We start from the raw sequence: 16835 nt of genomic DNA, 5'->3' as shown, positions 1-16835 counted from the left end.
TTTTCTTTTCATGAGGTCAGTATTTCCAGGCAGCGAATCAATAACCATCATCAATGAGATGGAGTTTTGTAGCAAATCCTCCTGCCCTCTCTGAAGTTCAGTATCCATAGCAACCCCCGGCACTTCTTCGAGCCCAGCGTGGCACCTACACAGGCACAGGTAGCGAACGCCTAACGGTGGCAGCTGGTGCCGGCTGTGGTAGTTTCACTCGCTCCATGTCTTTCCTCCCACCTAACCCTCCGACTCTCAGGCTGAGGAAGCGGCCACCAAAGTGAAAAACCAGAAGTACCTCCCTTCTCCTCTTTACCCCTCCCCTTGGTGACGGAGCCTGATGGCTGTCCCAGGTGCAGCATGTATGAAGCTGCAAGTGTTGCTGCCTTGAAAGGTTTTTCCTGGTCTTTAAGTGCTAAACCCACATGCTGCCTTGCTGCGGATCATGGCATCTACCCTGGAGAAGTTCATTCATTCTTTGGACCCCAGAGCTCTTCCCAGGGTCCTCCAAATCCAGTCAGGCATCTATTTCCAAGGTGAGCTTTGGTTGCTTTTTGGTAAGGCTTTTAGAGTCTGTCTTTGACATTAGGGCCCTCTTGAGAGAGGTATGAGGGGAATGCAGAGGGAGGATGCTGCTGATATGGTGTTCCTGCAGTTTCCCACCAGCTGTAAGTTCCCCTTTGAAGAAAATAGTGCAATGATCAGTGGCTTTGGAGGTGTCTTTTTTATGGAGTGCACCTTGTCTTCTCATAGGCAGAAAGGAGGGCAGGCTCGCCTATAACTGTAGACACTCCTCATCATATCCTGGAAAAAGTCCTGGAATGAGTCATGAACTGGCTTTGCACTTGCACGGAGCTGTCAGCCTAGCAATCTCGCATCACCTCACAGAGGTTAATTGATTAAACCTAGCATTGGTCTTCTGGGGTTGGCAAGGAGCAGTGCTCTCTGTGTTAGAAATAGAGAAACTGAGAGACTGGAACGTGACTGTGAAGGACAATAAGGAAAAGCATTTACCTGAAGTTCTGCCCTGGATTTAAAGATGCTTCTCATGTGCAACAATATGAAGGGATGGGTATAAGCCAGTCACTAGCATCACAGGGGCAATATTTTGCTGGGTTTGCCTTATCTATCTGCATGAGATTGTTTTATTCCATTTTTATTGTTGAGCTCTGCTTGAACACAAAGCACAGTGAAAGGATAGAAAAGAGGCTTGCACTGGAGGGAAAAGTTCTGAACTTGTCCAGGGCATGGACTCTGTTAAATGACAGTAAAAATGCCATGTGGTGTTCAGTCAAACCCATGTATCAGTCTAGGAGAAGAAGGTAATCTCTCTTCCACTGCAGCTTAGTGGCTTGTGGAAGGACTAGGCAAGACCCCCATGCAAATAATGTCCCTAGTGGGAATATGCAATGAAAAGCATGGTGTTTTAAATTCCTGCCAGCTGGAGGTGAGAGAGGGAAACCTTGGAGTCATACTAGATAAAACAGAGGGGGCTTTATGAAATGAGTTGAAGCCATATCTGCTTCAGGATCCACAATATCTGCCTTTAAGTTAATCTAAAATCCTCACACTTCTCCATAGTAGAAGAAGAGAGGATGTGGCTACCATTAATTGTGGCCGTGGAAAATCTGAGCTGCAATCTCTGAGCTTACCTGTGGTTGGAGTGGGTGGATTCCTTCCCTTCAGCACCCACAACAACAGTCCTCTTGTGGAGGGAAAGAAAAAAGGAGATGACATACAAAACTTAAGCTGCTATCATAGTGTACTGTTCATGTTCTCCTGATTGCCTGTCCTGGCTGCTTTAGAAACTGCCTAGGACACATGAATCTTACTGATGCGCAAAATGGCATTCTGGGAAACAAACTTGGCCAAAATTACCATTCTGAAAATATGATTTTCTGCCCTTTTCTCATTTTGAAATGTGACCTGTTCACATTTTCCATTTTAAAATGGGCTAAGAACTTGATTTCAGCATGAAAGGAATTAAAATCTTGATAGGAAGGTTACTACATAAGTGAAGAAGAATGGAATTTATTTCAACTAAAAACCAGAAGAAAATTTTCTTAAGTTGGAGTAACCACCATAGTTGCCTCTTTCCATACACCTATACAGCAGAGGGAATATAAATTATGTATGCATATACATATATATATATATATATGCATATGAAAACAAAATACCATGATAAATTCACAGGAGCCCAGCTGTCGACAGGCTGCATATCCAAAGCCACTTCAGTTTGTATCCTGTTGCTAATGGGTGGTAAAGCTCAGTCCACTTTGTCTTCAGAGTTGGGGTATCTCAGTGTGTGCTTCAATTTACTATGTGCCACACTTGAGAACAAGTACACAACTGAGGCTCCAGTGTAGGATATGGGCCATTCTGTGACAGCCTCCTCGTGCCCCTCTGTGAGGAAAAGGCTATTGCTGATAACTGCCTGTAGTAAAAGATCCTGTGTAGCCTTGGGAAGGGGTGGCAGTGTGCTGTACACACCCAGAAATGTTTGCACTAAAAGCTAGACCCATTGCGCTGCTCTGTTGCTTCTTAAATCTTTGGCAGCGCAACCTCTTCTGCCCTCTGCTCCAGGGGCTTCTGCTCTGTTGTACTTGTACGCTTCTCCAACAGCAGGCTACATGCAATGCTAACATACCTCTGGATATTTCTTGCTTATGCAGTGGGCAAGTCACTGATAGAGAAGTGCTACTTGGCTCCCTCCTCTAACAAAATGGCATATCCCCAAGCACCTAGAAACATGCATGTTTGCTAATAGGCTTGTATTGTTCCTCTCTCTTCTTCTTTGCTGTAGTGGAAGTTTGAGTTGCTCTCTACCCGAAAGGTTTGCAGGATCTAGGGCTACAAAGATCTTCTTGGGCCTTTCTCTCCCTCCCTCCTGAGCCTTCTGGCTGAGTCGGATCCTTCCTGAATGCTTTGCTTCCTTCCGTGCCTTGCAGCAGGAGTGAACACAGTGTTCTGTGATTGCATTATGATTTATGTTGCCTTTTCCAAAGCGAGAGTAGTGCTTCAGAGAGAGTCAGAAGTAATTCCTGTTATAGTGCAAAACAGGAGAGTGCACCACTTTGTACAGTTTGAATTTCCATTAGGACAACCATTGGGTCCTTCCTTGGATAGAGTTTTTTTCCCCTTAACAACCTTTTTGATTTCTCTTATCATGTCCAATATACCAGCAATCTCATTGTGGATAATGGCAGGTCTATTGACAGGGAACATGGGTTCATTGCTATGGTTGCAGGGATCAAATCAGAGCATTTGTGCACTGATTTTACCAGCTGCCAGCCTGCAATGAAGTCAGCCTGGATAGCCGATTTCTGCTTGGATTAGCTGTTTTATGCAGTTGGGTTTCAGAGGACTCTTAACGCATTCTTAGTAGAACGTGCAGATAGCAAGGGAGGAGATTTATTTTTAAAGCATTACAGTGTTGGGTTTGTTTGAAACTGATCAATCACAAGTGATGAATAAGCTTCTGGGATAAAAATTTAAAGTAATGAGAATCTGTACATGGGGAATGCTACATGTGTTCTCCTCTCCACACCCCCAGAAAGAATGCAGCGTTTCTTAATGTCAGGTTGAACAGCTACAAAGTGGCAAATGGAGTACATGCAACTACTAAGTCCATTAGATCTGTCAAATCAAAGCTGTAGCAACCAACCAATGAAGGTTGTGGTAAGGAGACAACAGAGCTTAACTCATTCTGCAGTCTTATGAGGTTCACTGGTGTGCTGTGGGGATAAACCTTCCTTTATTCAATCTGGAAGCAATGTTTTGCTTAAACTGCATTTAGTTCTAAATGGTTCTACAAATATATGACTTGCAAATTAACCTCCCTGCTCTTGAGAGAGTTTCAGTAGCTCTGGAAGCATGAGGAGAGCATAGTGCTATGGGCTTTTAAAGAGATGGAGGCATTTTTTCCGTGTGGGGAGATCCTTTTATTAGAAGCTGCCCAGTCAGGCTCCAGGGTGAGAGTGGGAATTTGCTTGCCCTTGGGCAGAAGCATTTAAAACAGGTGAGAGCTGTAGAAGGTCCCCTTCTGCCTTCATACCTGTGTAGCACCAAATACTATCTAGGTCTTCATTTTTAGACGGAGGCCTGCCTGTTGCAGTCCATGGAGGAGAATAAGTTGAAAACTTGTGCTGTTTGCACCCATTCCACCAATAGTTTCTCTGTAGGTCTGTACAAAATTACGTTCCTGCTACTATTAAAGAACTTGTGATTCATTTAACTGTAGCTGCCAAAAATGCAAATGGGCTGGACTATACAGACCCTGATTCAATTCAAAATACTTTATGCTAGAGAAGCTAAGGGTGATTGAACTCAGGCTTTGTGTATCTTCTGCCATTGGTGATGAATGCTGAGATCTAGCCACCTCTCTGAGGAACAGTTCTCTTCTCTGTTCCTGGCTTGAAACACAAGGTCTGTTTTCCCTGAGATGATACCATCTGTGAAATTCCAGCATTTTTCACACTGTGTCCGGGCTTTAGAGTGAGTTGAAGTGCTACTCAGTTTGCTTCAGGCTCGATAGCCAAGGCTTGAGGAGCTTGGGCATACCCCCCTGTTCGTAGACCCCTTTACTTCCACTAGTGTGTGGCTGCATAGTCAGAGAGCAAGCCTATAATCACTATCTACAACTGCTTGTGACACTATGCACAAGACTGAAAGCAAAAATAGCACTTGCCTTACATGGCTTATCTCTTTAAAATGAACATGTTGGGGTTTTACAGTAACAGCCATGAGTTCTTCCAAAGTGTTTTTCATTCATCACACTCACAGGGTCATACAGAAGTGGGGAAACTGTCGTCCCCAGTTTGGAACAGGAGGATAGGTGAAAGGAAAGGGTGGCTCTGCCAAGCCCAGGGATGTCACTCCAGGCAGTTTTATCGGGCTCTGCAGTTCATTGTTCTTGTCATAACATTCACTGCTGCAGAAACTGGGTAGCTGGATCACTGAAGGAAATGGGAAGGCTGATTATAAAATGAGAGTGAGTTTGTCAGATACAAATATCTTGGTAATCAGCACTGATTAGAAAGGAACTACAGTACAGACTGAAGTACATGACAATTTAATAGTTCATTAAAATATGTTATTAGAAAATTAAACTACTGAAACTCCATTGGAAACTGATTTGATTGACTGAATGTCTTTCTTTGAATATTTTAGTAAATATTGATGCTTAGTGAGCTGAGTACTATCTTGCCACTGGTTTTTACAGATAGCATGCAAGTATGGGCTTTCATCTTTATGTTGCAAAAATTATGTCTGTTTTAATACTGATATAATTGTTTTATGGGTAATTGAATTTAATATTCTGCAGGCTTAATTTAACCAGTGGTAGGACAGTAAAAAGTGCCAAACTTTAATTGTGAAAAATTTAGACCTGATCAAGGCACCTACTCTATCGGTGTTTCTTATCACTAGCCGTATTCTCTACCTGAGACCCTACCATTTTTGTTCTGCCTAACTACAGATCCTCCATTGCCTTGTTTTATTCCCCAGAATCCAAATGCACACATCAGTGATGGGATTAGGACCCCAAGAATTGGGATTCGTCACAGTACAAAGTAGCTCTTCAGTGCCGTTCGGCTGTTCAAAAGCAGCATGTGTGTCGTGTAAGCCACAGTGCCAGAATGCCTCCTCTTTACGGCTGACCTGTGATACTTGTCAGGAAGCTTTATACTGTATGCTTTTTTATGGGCAGAAGGACTTTTTAAGCCAGCAGCCTCCAGTTCTGCAGGTTGGGAGCGCAATGAAGAAGCAGGCTGTAAATGCAATGCTGCTCTCTGTGCTCCCTTTCAAGGGGATCTGGAAAGTGCCAGTTCTCTCCATGCTGGGAGAGAAGTGGTGGGAAAAGACAACAGCAGGGTCACATATACATCCACAGTTAATGTCCTCTGAGCCTGCTCCTTCCAGTCCTAAAGATGCTCGACATTGCCGGGTGTGGATGCCGTCTCTGGGTGGTAGTTTGGTACTCTGGAAGCTGTATATAGAGGCAATGCTAAACAAAGCACTTGGGGATCCTCTAGTTCTTTGAGGAATGTGAATAGTTCCATTTAAAAACTCTCTGAGGTGAGCCATAAAGCACATGAACATGCTTAGGCTCACGGTTCCTCTTGGTTCTCCTTTGTTAGTTGCAAATCCATGCCTGCTTGCTGTCTCTGCAGTTTCAATTTCACCCTTTCTGCTTCTGTTACTGGGAAACAGCATCTTTCCAGTGAGCACTTCTGTGAGCCTTTCAGGGCAGTGATGGATTCAGCTGGCCATCAGCAGAGCCCTGGAACCAATTATGAAAAGTCCTGTTAATCCTGTAACAGCAGCTAGGCAAACTAAATAAAAGAAGAAACTGTGTACGTCAAACCTCAGCTGCTCAACTTCTAATTTAGACAAGAAATAACTCTCAACACTATYAGTTAGAAAACGATCATGTAGGATGGAATACTTTTTTACTAATTTCAAGGCAATCTAGAGGGAACAAATCCTGCTTTCCTTATCAGTGTGAAAAGCCAGTGAGTCAATGAAAACTAGAAGGTTATGTAGTCTGTACTACATATGAATTAAATACGCAAGCTGCCTTTTCATGGCTATCGAAGGTGCTTTTTCATTAAAAAATACAATTTAAACAGGGACTAAAGCAAGAACAACATTTTACAGCTTTGATGAAGACGATTAGGGTTGTATATCTTAGAGGTGGAAGATCAATACAGATAACCTCTGCATTTACTGAGTGGAGTATCATCTGAGTGAAAGCCAAAAGGAAAATTGTACATGAAATAGTAGAAATTTGTGCTACAGTGTTTGCAGTTGCTAATTTGACCCATTTTTACAGATACAGAAGCCAAATTTGTCTTGAAATGTTGGAGAATGGAAAGTGTTTTTTTTCATGAACATTGTTGCTTCCCTTCCTCTTGATTCAGCAGTTAAGAGCAAGATCCCTAGGTAGAGCAGGAGTAACAGACTGTGTGACTTCTCTTCAGTGGTCGGTAGTCAGAGCATGTTAGTAAATTTTCTCTGTCTATTAAAATGTACCACTGAAACTCACCTGTACTTGTTCAGACTGCTTCGTAAACGTATTTTATTCTGAACAAGAAGGAAAGTGCCTTTCAGTGAATGTTATATGAGAACAAAACCTAACTTTTATGGGTCAAATATTGCTCATTTTATTCATGCCACTGCCCTCAGTGGGATGACTCATCCAGATACTGCGGGAAAAATCTGACCCTGTGTAGCTGGAACTCAGGGGGAAGCTGTTTTGAGTGTCTTCTTTTGGGCATTTTCTTTCAGCGATATTCAGCTCAGGGCCTCTCTGTGGATGGCATAGGGGGTGGGTGGAATATCCAAATTGTCTGGCCTATTTCACGAAGCAGAGATCAGTCCCCTGCCTTGAGCTGCTGAAGCTGTCCTCGATGTGCTGGCTCACTGCAGCGAAGAGCTTTCCCCTGCTTATTCTTGCACTCGGACCTCAAGGGATGAGGAAATGAGGTCTGCAGGAGCAGGAGCCCTGTTTCCCCACACGTAAACCTGCCTCCCTTAAAAACGCCAAGACAGCTTTTACAAACTCAGAGACAGTGGGCTCCGGGGAGAGAAGGAGACAGCCATAGGAGGGAAGGGAAGATGCTGGGATAAATATCTCATAATATGCTGGTCCACGACCATTTTGCTGAATTACAGGGTTTTTGTGGTTTTTTTTTTCCCCCCCACAAATAAATAGTGATCTATGCATGAGAAAACATGGTGTTAATCTCTGTTAGCTGTTTCTCATTAGCTCCATTGGACTGATTTTGATGGGTCAATGGGGCTGTCATCTTGGTGGAGGAAGGTGCTTAAACATGTTTCCAAATTTGGGCTTGATCTGTAAGTACTCAACCCTCTAGCCTGATCCAGCTTAATTTAAACAGCTTTCTTAAATCCAGTGCAACAAAGCACACATTTGCTGTTAAACATATACTTAAATGCCTTGAATAAACATATGTTAAGTAAAAGTAAGTAGTGTTGCAAAGAAAATGAATAAGACTAAATAAATCATGAACACTTAAAACAGCAGTGGCTAATGCTGTTCAAAAGCAGCTTTCAGCATTCTCCTCATTACTGCAGTAATTCCGACTTGTGAGGGTAAAACCAACAAAAGGTCAAAGATGTTGCATTTGGAACTGCGGTTTCACTTGCTCTTTCCATTATAGTGGGTGCTGCACGCACAAAAGTTGGGCTGCCACATGCAGAGCATGAGCCCTCTGGATAGATGTGAATCAGAAAAAAAGAAAAAAAAAGCCATAAACCCATCAGGAAAGAAATAAATCAGAAACTGCAGAAGTAATTTTTTAAAAAATTCCATTATGATTGAAATGGCTTAAAGCATCTGACATTTAAAGTTTGACTTTATACGGCAAAAGATAAATCTTCAGCCTTTGTTTTTTGATGGTTTTGTGCTGGCAAAAATCAGATCCTCTGCAGCCTAATTAGTATCAAGATGAGATACCCATTTCCAAACAGCCGCTTGAAGGATGTTTACCTCTGTGGCAATTCAGCACCAAACCCTCTTGGAGGATTTGCGCCCCAGACTGACCAAACCTGCAGGTTTTTGTTGCTTAGACACGTTAAAGAAAGAAGTCCCATCACGCAGCCCAGTAAGTTGTTCCGTCACTTGATAGGGGATTTACTATAGCAATGCATGCTGCCTGTGGCCACTACTAGCCCTGGACCTCTGGAGCACCTTGTGGACACAGGGGAGCTGGGGTCACCCGCTCTACACAGGTGCACCTTTTGGAGGTGGAAGGAAGTGGCAGATAAAAGCCATACAGCTGGTTCATACTCTTTGTACACACTCTTACAGCCTGGGGTTGGAAAGAGAAACTGGAGGTATGCTTCATGCTTTGCCTGCCATTGTGAATATGATTTTCAGCCTCTTTTTGTCCGCCCCCACCCCCGATGTTATCTTGTTTTGGTGTGGAAAGTCCAGGATGCAGATTATTGTCTTCAGTGCTCAGAAGACGTGGGACTGGAAAAAAAAAAGTAACTTCTCACTGTTAGAAATTCAGGTTGCTTTTCCCTACTGCTTAATCAGAGCATAATATTACTTACTGATAAAGTTAAGCAAAACTCTACTCCTCACAACTTTAAAATAGATTTATCTTCTTTATAAAGAGCATAAACTCTGAACAATTGGCTAACCCCTAAATAATGCCCATAAAGAATGATATCTCTTTTAGTGACACTAATTATAGGTACATTATGCCCTTCATATTACTTTGGGAGCCTGCAGCAGCTTTAATAAAACTGTGATTTCAACTGAACTGTGTCGTAGCAGAAGCAGGCTATTGTAATTCTGACTGACTGAATACTCCAGGGGGTCATGCCTTTATATGAAAGCAGAACCATCTTGCCAGCCACTGAAATGTAGTCACCTCTGATCTGGGAAGACAGCACCCATATGGGCAATCTATGACAACATAATAGTGGAGAAAGGAGCATTTGGAAAAAGACATTGGGACAAAGTTCTGCTCTTTCAAAATGTGTCGAGACATCTTTCATCTGATTGCAAAGCAGCCAGGTTCCTGCTTCTTTGGATCGTGTTTCAAAGACTTCTCAGCCTGCCAACTGCAATGAATTCAGTGGGTGCTACTGAGAGATGAAAGGCAGAATTTTTTCCTTCAAGGATTCAAACTCATGAGGCTAGGGAGTCAGTGCCTAGTGTTTGGCCTACAAAGCCATTTGGTTTTGTTAGGAGAAAAAGTTGGTCTTTGTTAGGAGAAAAAAAGAATCAGGGGTATTTGGAAGTGCTTAGCAGCACCCTGTAGCAGACAGGCTATTAGACTGCGAGTCAGCCAGTCTGGGTTCAAATTCCAGCTCTGCTGAATGATCCTCTGCATGACCCTTGCCAGGTCTTTTGTCTTTATTGCATCACCTTCCCTAGCTCTCCTTGCTAAAGTGTCTAGAGGCGTGTGAGGAAAGGGAGTTAGGTAACAGTGATGTATTCTTACTATTTAGTCATGGACCTAATTTTGAGCCACACTTCCTACTGCCATCAGTGAAACATTCACTTTTAGAACAGTGACCAAACAGGGCTCAGAGCTATGGGGAAGAAGAAGGGCAATATTACTTATATGTTTGCTGTTCTAAGGTGTATTATAAAATATTTCTCTCGGTGGTATTTCATATGCCRTGTAATGAAGAATGACATGATGCATCTCAGGCATTCACTGTATTTATAATTTATATTGTTGTTTTTCATGTGAAAAGATGCTTCTTCTACCTATAAAGAGAAATAAATCAAATAAAGAAGGGCTTATGATAGGGACGAGGGTGGTGCAGTTACTTAACATTTTAGGAAAGATGGAAGAAAAAGATACTCAACCAATTGTTATGCTTGCTTTGATGTGATCACAGCAGTTGCTATTATGGATTGTCAAACTAGAGATGAGCTTATAAAAGGATATAAATGTGTTTTTCATTGAACAAAGTAGCAATCCAAAAAAGGTGGTTTCAAAGGCAACAAGCTCTTTAATTACAGCCTTCAGGGGCATTGTTTGAGCACCGTAAATAAGCTGCTTTATTCTAGGTCTTGCTAAAATGTTTTTTGCATTATATTGTATACATCTTTCTCAAATCAAAAAGACTCAGTCCTTAAGGTTACTGGATTTACATTTTCAATATATCTTACACTTTCTTTGTGGCTTTAGTGGGAAAAACACTGGGACTTTATGTGCAACAACAAATAAATGTACTAAAAGAACCATTTTAATTTTTATTTTATTTTTCAATATATTGTATGTGAGGGTCGCCATCAGAAAGCTGAAGTAAAATCTTTCAGGTTTACACTGTCGCACAGCAGGTATGTTCACAACATTTTAAGACTAATTCGCCTGGCTTTTCACTGAAAGAGAATTTTTATTGTCCCTTTTGAAAACCATGTAGTTTCCCTCCCTCCCTTTTAACAGCGCAAATATTTGCTGCAAATGCCTAGATGACAAATCACACAGGTAACAGTTTTCCTGTCTGAACGTAATCTTCATTGTACTATTCCAGGCAAACCGCCAAGCAAGGGCTAAAATCAGGGCTAAGGCAATCTAGTTGCAGACAAATGTGTAATTACAATCAATACTATATGTACAATTGCACCCCCCAAAAATGAATCTGTTCTTGAATGGCTGGCAGAGTTGCATTTTTAAATGATTTCTTAACCTGATAACATTAAAAATGAGGCTTCCGCAATCACGTTCTCGGTCTGTTAGCCATCCTCCTCCCAACCTCTGACCCTTGTAATCTTTCTACCTCTTGGTCTGTTTCCAATGAATCTGATAAAGGAGGAGAGACCTTGAGGTAATTAAGGCCCATGAACATGGGAATTTGGGTGGGCATCTACCTGTCCATCAGCATATATGCACATATATACATTTATCTATCTTATCTGCTCATATATATAAACATTGCTACTGATACGTTGTTTTAGGTTGGTTTCTGACCTTGTTAATTGATGGAAAATATAACAAGGTATATCAGTTACTCTGTGTTTATTCAAGCTGTCTAACCAGCTCCTCTTCTGGGTTGTGTCTTAGGATGAAAGGTACTTTCTTCTGGCCATGAATCCTGGTATACTTGGGCACTCTCCACTTCTATTCTGTTAAGAGCTTCCCTACCCCTTAGAAGACTTAAAACATCCTTCCTAACTGATTAATTCCCTTTCCCTTCTTGATGAGGACCAAAATATGGCTTTTCTTTCTTTCTTTCTTTCTTTCTTTTTTTTAATTAAAGAACACAGTCACTTCCCTTGATATTAGTACAAAGCATTATCTTTGCCAGTGGATTCTGTACTCACTCACAGTTTATTTCTTTGATGGCAGGACACTCGTCTCCTGTAATTCTTGACTTTTTTCTTACTCACACCTGTGACTTTTTAAGTCTTAATTTTAATATCACTATTTTCTTAGAACTGATGCTTTTAGATGCGTGATCCATTTGCTTTCTTCAACGATGTTACGTTTTGTTCTAAGGAAAAACCCTGAGAGTTGAAGTGCTGCAACAGCCCTGTATGTCTATTCTGTGCACATTCTTTTAGCGGCTTGTAGTTTGGCATTTATAATCCATCTTTTTCTGAATGCATTATCTTGGCCCTTGATGTTTGCAACAGAGCCTGCAGCTCCATGTAATGCTTTTTGTAGATTCCAGCCTGAACTCCATATGCTTATCTGCCTCAGGTACTTTATCTCTTTTATGAGTGCAGATGTCTCTTTTCTTGTGTATTTTACCCTTTTCTTGTAGTGTTTTAGATTCCCTGCTGTCTCTATAGTGCCAGGATACCATTCACCCTCTGTAGACTGTTTTATGTATTTCTTAAGTTTTGCAAATTCTGATTTCTTTGTCAAAGGCTAATTTTTGGGTCGTCCAGTCATCTTTTTTTGAGAGTTTGGCAGTGCTAGTCTCTTCTCATGGATATTGCCAGATTGGCTCTTCAGCCTTGGACCTGTCAAAAACTGATCAGTGTTTTCACTTTTTTGCTAGCTCCATTTATATTTTCTATTTTGTGGTGGAGTATAGGACTTCTCAAACTCTCTGCGGTACAATTTACAGTTAGCCTATTGGGCCTGAGGAAAAGCAAACTGGATAAAAGTAGTAAGTCCTTTAGAACCAACCATAATCAGAAGTAGGGCCCTCCTCTGACTCTCCTTTTTATTTCTTGATAGCACCACTCTGCTGCAGATACAGACCAAAGTAGTGGTTAAATCTTCAATCATACAATTTTTTGGAGACGTTCAACCTCTTAACTGCTCAGTTCTTCCCCTCAGGGCATTTGCTTAGTTTGCTCTACTCCAGCTACTACTTTATTTGAAAGTCACCCAAAGCCAGTGAGGCCACCAGAAGACTGCATCATCCAGTCTCTATGCTCTTACGGATCAGTACTGCCTAGCATGTAGGCGCACAGCGGGTCCCAACTGGATCTAGTAGAAGGCTTACAAAAGACTGTCTAGCGAAGATGAAAACAAACATGCCTGGAGCCCATAATTAGTTGGTGTAGTTACTTTCAGATGGTAAATGGTTTCTAGAGGTCTATTTTCAAGTGAGGTAATTTGGAGAAGCCAACTGTAAATCTGCAATGAACAAAAAAGATTCAGGAAGCAATGAGCTATCATTTTGAATACATTTTTGCAAATATTCATTCGGGAGGGGGGAAGAATACTGAAATTCTTTGCTCATCTTTCCATGTTTCTATAATGCAGAGCCCATCAGGCTGGGTCCTCTGGGATTCCCTCTGGATAATAATACAATGGTTGCCTGTGATCTCTGTACTGTGTCTGATGTAAGGAGTGAGGTACTTCAGCACAAAAGGAATATTACTGTCTTCACGGCTGCTCAATCTTTCTCCCTCTCTAACTCTAATATGAAATAAGTATTGCACATACACTTTTCTGACTGTCATAAAATATCCTATGGAGCTCAACTAAAGCAATGAGAGCTATGATAATTCCTCATGTGTTTATTAGAGCAGCAGCCAGGCTGCTGATGGGAGCTGTAGCAATATTCAGCGAAGACAGCTGAGTTAGTCAATGTTGAATTGCTCAGAGGCTAAAGGGAGAGCAAACAACTATGCAGTGTATTTACAGTAAGAAAAACAGATTGTTCTTTTATAGTTAAAGGTTAGTAGCTCTCCTGGTTTTCTGCTTAGTACCAGTGGTTAATGTATGTGGGCACTATAATCCAGAACATCTCTGTGCTAAGCATCATGCTGGTGTGCAACAGAAAGTCAGTAGCCTGCTGGGGGAGTTTAGAGTCTAAGTACACTAGTCCCCTTGATCCTGTGTAGAAGTCACAACAGGGAAACCCAGCAATGTTGCCACCTTCAGCTTGCCAAAAGCATCTGCCATGTGACTTTTTGTCTAGATCCCCCCTGCATCGGGGTGAAAGCTACATCAGTACCTGTCTTCCTCAGGGGAGCATCTGGGGATTGCCTGGAGCCCATCTCAATTACAAGAGAAATCCACAGGCAACAGAAAGGTTGGCTTGGACCTTATTTCAAAACAGAATAAACTTAATCAGTTACTCAGTCTTGCTGTTACTCATCTTTGTGTCCTGACACAAACCTATCACCTGTGTGGTGCTCCACTGAGGCTTTGAGTTTGGGCTAATGCCAGAGTGACTTTTGCTGAGGTTGGCGTTCTAATGACTTCCAGTGAGGTGGAGGTGGTGGGGGCAAAGTGCTTGTCTCTTGTGAGTGTTGCAGTACAGTTGATAATTATATCCCAGACTTATTAAGAGCTTCTTATTAGCCCAGGTTATGGTTGTGACTTGAATTGACCTTGAGTGAACATTAGGAAAATCACTGGACTAAGAGTTGCATTTCTGATATGACACTTGGCCAAAAAAAAAAAAAAAAAAAAAAGCTTTTGTTTCCACCTAACAAGGAAAGCCATGCAGCAGAGATTGTTACTTTCGGTGGATAGTGAGTTCTGCAGGCAATGGCAATAACTGAGTACAGACTGTCTCAATTATTGAAAGCTACTGTATAGCCAGAAGTCAGGTTTTAAATATCTCTTATTGCTTGAGACCATTCTGGTTTACCTAGGCTAAAAGGAAAAACAAAGAAAGAAAAAAAAAAAGACTTTGAAGAAGATGCAAGTAAGGGCTACTAAAAGGTTTGTGGAAAGAAAAATTATCTTCTCAGAGGAGACGAAGAGAACTTGTTTCTTGTAGGTTTTTGTCAAAAATGGGAATAGAAAAGGGACAAAATTAACTTTGTAAATAGTTTTGGGGAGGGAGAAATGAAAATGAGAAAAAAATGTATTCAAGCAGATGAACAATGTTAGTAGTAGAGCGAACAAATAGAGCAATAAATTAACAGTGGAAACGAGAATAAGGTTTCTTGTCATGAAGGAAATGAGGTTCTGCGCTGAGATTCCAAAAAGAGTATTTTCAAATCATTTCAGAAAGAGATTAATAAGTTCATGGAAGGAACTGCACAGCATCAGAAGAACTGGTGCTGGCATTAAAGCTAACATTTGGGATGAGAGGCTTTCTGTGTTCAATTTAGTGCTATCTACAAATGGAATTGAGAGAAGACTTAATCCCCATGTGTTTGCTGCACTGCCTTTATATATAATTAATTAATCCCATGCGTCAAAGCTTCTGTTAATCTCCTTCAGGGGCCAGGAAGAATTTTCCTTCTTCTGCATAACTTGRCTTTTGTTTTGGTTTCATTTTATTTTCATTTATTTATTTTTTTTTCCTTCCTCATCTGAAACAGCAGAGATTGGCCACAGCTAGACCAGAAAAGGGAGGGTATTTGGTAGGGTGAGCTGTCATCCTAGGTTTTGCTGAGGAATCTCTGAAATGCTTGGTTGGGTTGTCTTGTTCATAAACTCAAAAATTAAACTTCTGAACATCACAGACCACAGAGGAACATTTTCTGCCAGAGCAGAACCAGTAGTTTCTAGGAGAGCTTTCTTTTGATACAGTGTGGGGCAGGGGGGCAGAGACCACTTCCTAGGATTACCGCTGTGAAGTTATCAACTTTCACATTTCTTGTACATTCTTGAGATTTCCTGTTACTGTAGAAATTTCAAATCTTGGTTGCATTTTGATATCTCCTAATCTCTCTCAGAGTATCTCGTAGGGTCTGTGTTTTTTGTCTTTTGTTGCGATCTGTTGTTTTCTATAGGGTATGCTATATGCCTTGCACTGTACATAGGGACCTTTCCTGCCACAGTTCCATTGCCTGGTGCTTTCCTGAGGCTGCCATTGGTGAGCCAGGAGGTCCCATGCTTTGAGTCGTTCTGTTTCAAAGTAATAACTTTGAAATGCTGGTCCTTCAGAGCTCTTTATGCCAGTATGGAGACATGTATCTAAGAACAATGTACATACAGGGCTGATCTAGAGATCACTGAAGTCACGAGATGGATTTGCCTGTGACACTAAGGAAGAAAATGAAAATCAGGTTAGTTACTGCAAAATAAGTATATTTCATACAACTTGTAAAGGTATTTTTTCTTTCATCAAAGAGATAAAGATTCTTGAAAAAAGTAGGGGAAAAAAAGCTGAATATCACTTTTCTTTCCTTTTGTATTTCTTTTCAGGTTCCATCTATGAAATGTTTGGAAATGAATGCTGCCTGTCAACAGGAGAAGTGATTAAAGTTATTGGGTTCAAAATTAATAAGCTCATAGCAAGTATCTGTGAGAATAATGAAGAGAGCCAGTTTTCAGCCAAAGTGGAATTACCACTGAATTTTCCTGGTATAGTATTTCATGAATACATGTTTTTGAGGAATTATAACCCTGAGTAATCACCTTTGTTCATTTTATTGATTTGCTGTTTCGATTGATATTTGTCTGAGGTTACAGCTCAGCTGTCAAGGATACAATTTTACTGGATGGCACAAGACACAATCAACTCATTTTTAAATTTCAACTCTTACAGTTCTCTTTCATGCCTGGATGGAAATTATTATTGTTAAAATTTTAACTTTGAGCTGAAGTTTTCCTTGTTGTGTGCTCAGACTATAATTTATTTACTATTGATATATTATTACTTTATTGTTCTGAATGTAAAATATTTAAAGTACTTTGTTATACTTTGTGGGGTTTTTTAATTATTTATTTTAATTCAAATGGCCAAAGTGGCTGGTCGATGCCTGGGAACAACATCAGGGGAAAATGAATGTTTTTTTCTGCTAAAAAAAGCTTAGGCTATTCTGTAGAGGAGTCCCAAGATGGCCATTATTTGGAGTGTGGACCTGAAATTTGGCCTCTGGTACCAACGATGTTTAAGACATGTCTTCTTCTGTTCATGTGGCCTTGTTAGGGAGAACTGGCCAAATTCTGCATTTTCGGCAACTCATACATGTCATGTTT

General features: G+C 41.1%; 1 protein-coding gene across 2 annotated transcripts in view; it reads left to right on the top strand.

Moving 5' to 3' along the window:
- The first annotated feature begins 343 nt into the window (after positions 1-343).
- Positions 344-16835, top strand: part of THEMIS (thymocyte selection associated) — an 88451-nt gene continuing 71959 nt past the window's right edge. For both annotated transcript variants that reach the window (XM_026070160.1, XM_026070161.1), the window contains exons 1-2: positions 344-527; positions 16059-16217. In XM_026070160.1, coding sequence (XP_025925945.1) covers positions 437-527; positions 16059-16217 — 250 coding nt within the window. In that variant the 5' untranslated portion in view covers positions 344-436. The remainder of the gene's footprint in view (positions 528-16058; positions 16218-16835) is intronic.

The sequence above is a fragment of the Apteryx rowi genome, unplaced genomic scaffold (genome assembly GCF_003343035.1).
Source record: "Apteryx rowi isolate R43461 unplaced genomic scaffold, aptRow1 scaffold_305, whole genome shotgun sequence".
NCBI classification, from domain to species: domain Eukaryota; kingdom Metazoa; phylum Chordata; class Aves; order Apterygiformes; family Apterygidae; genus Apteryx; species Apteryx rowi.
Note: the sequence above shows the minus strand (reverse complement) of the source record. Positions and strands in the feature narration are given on the sequence as shown.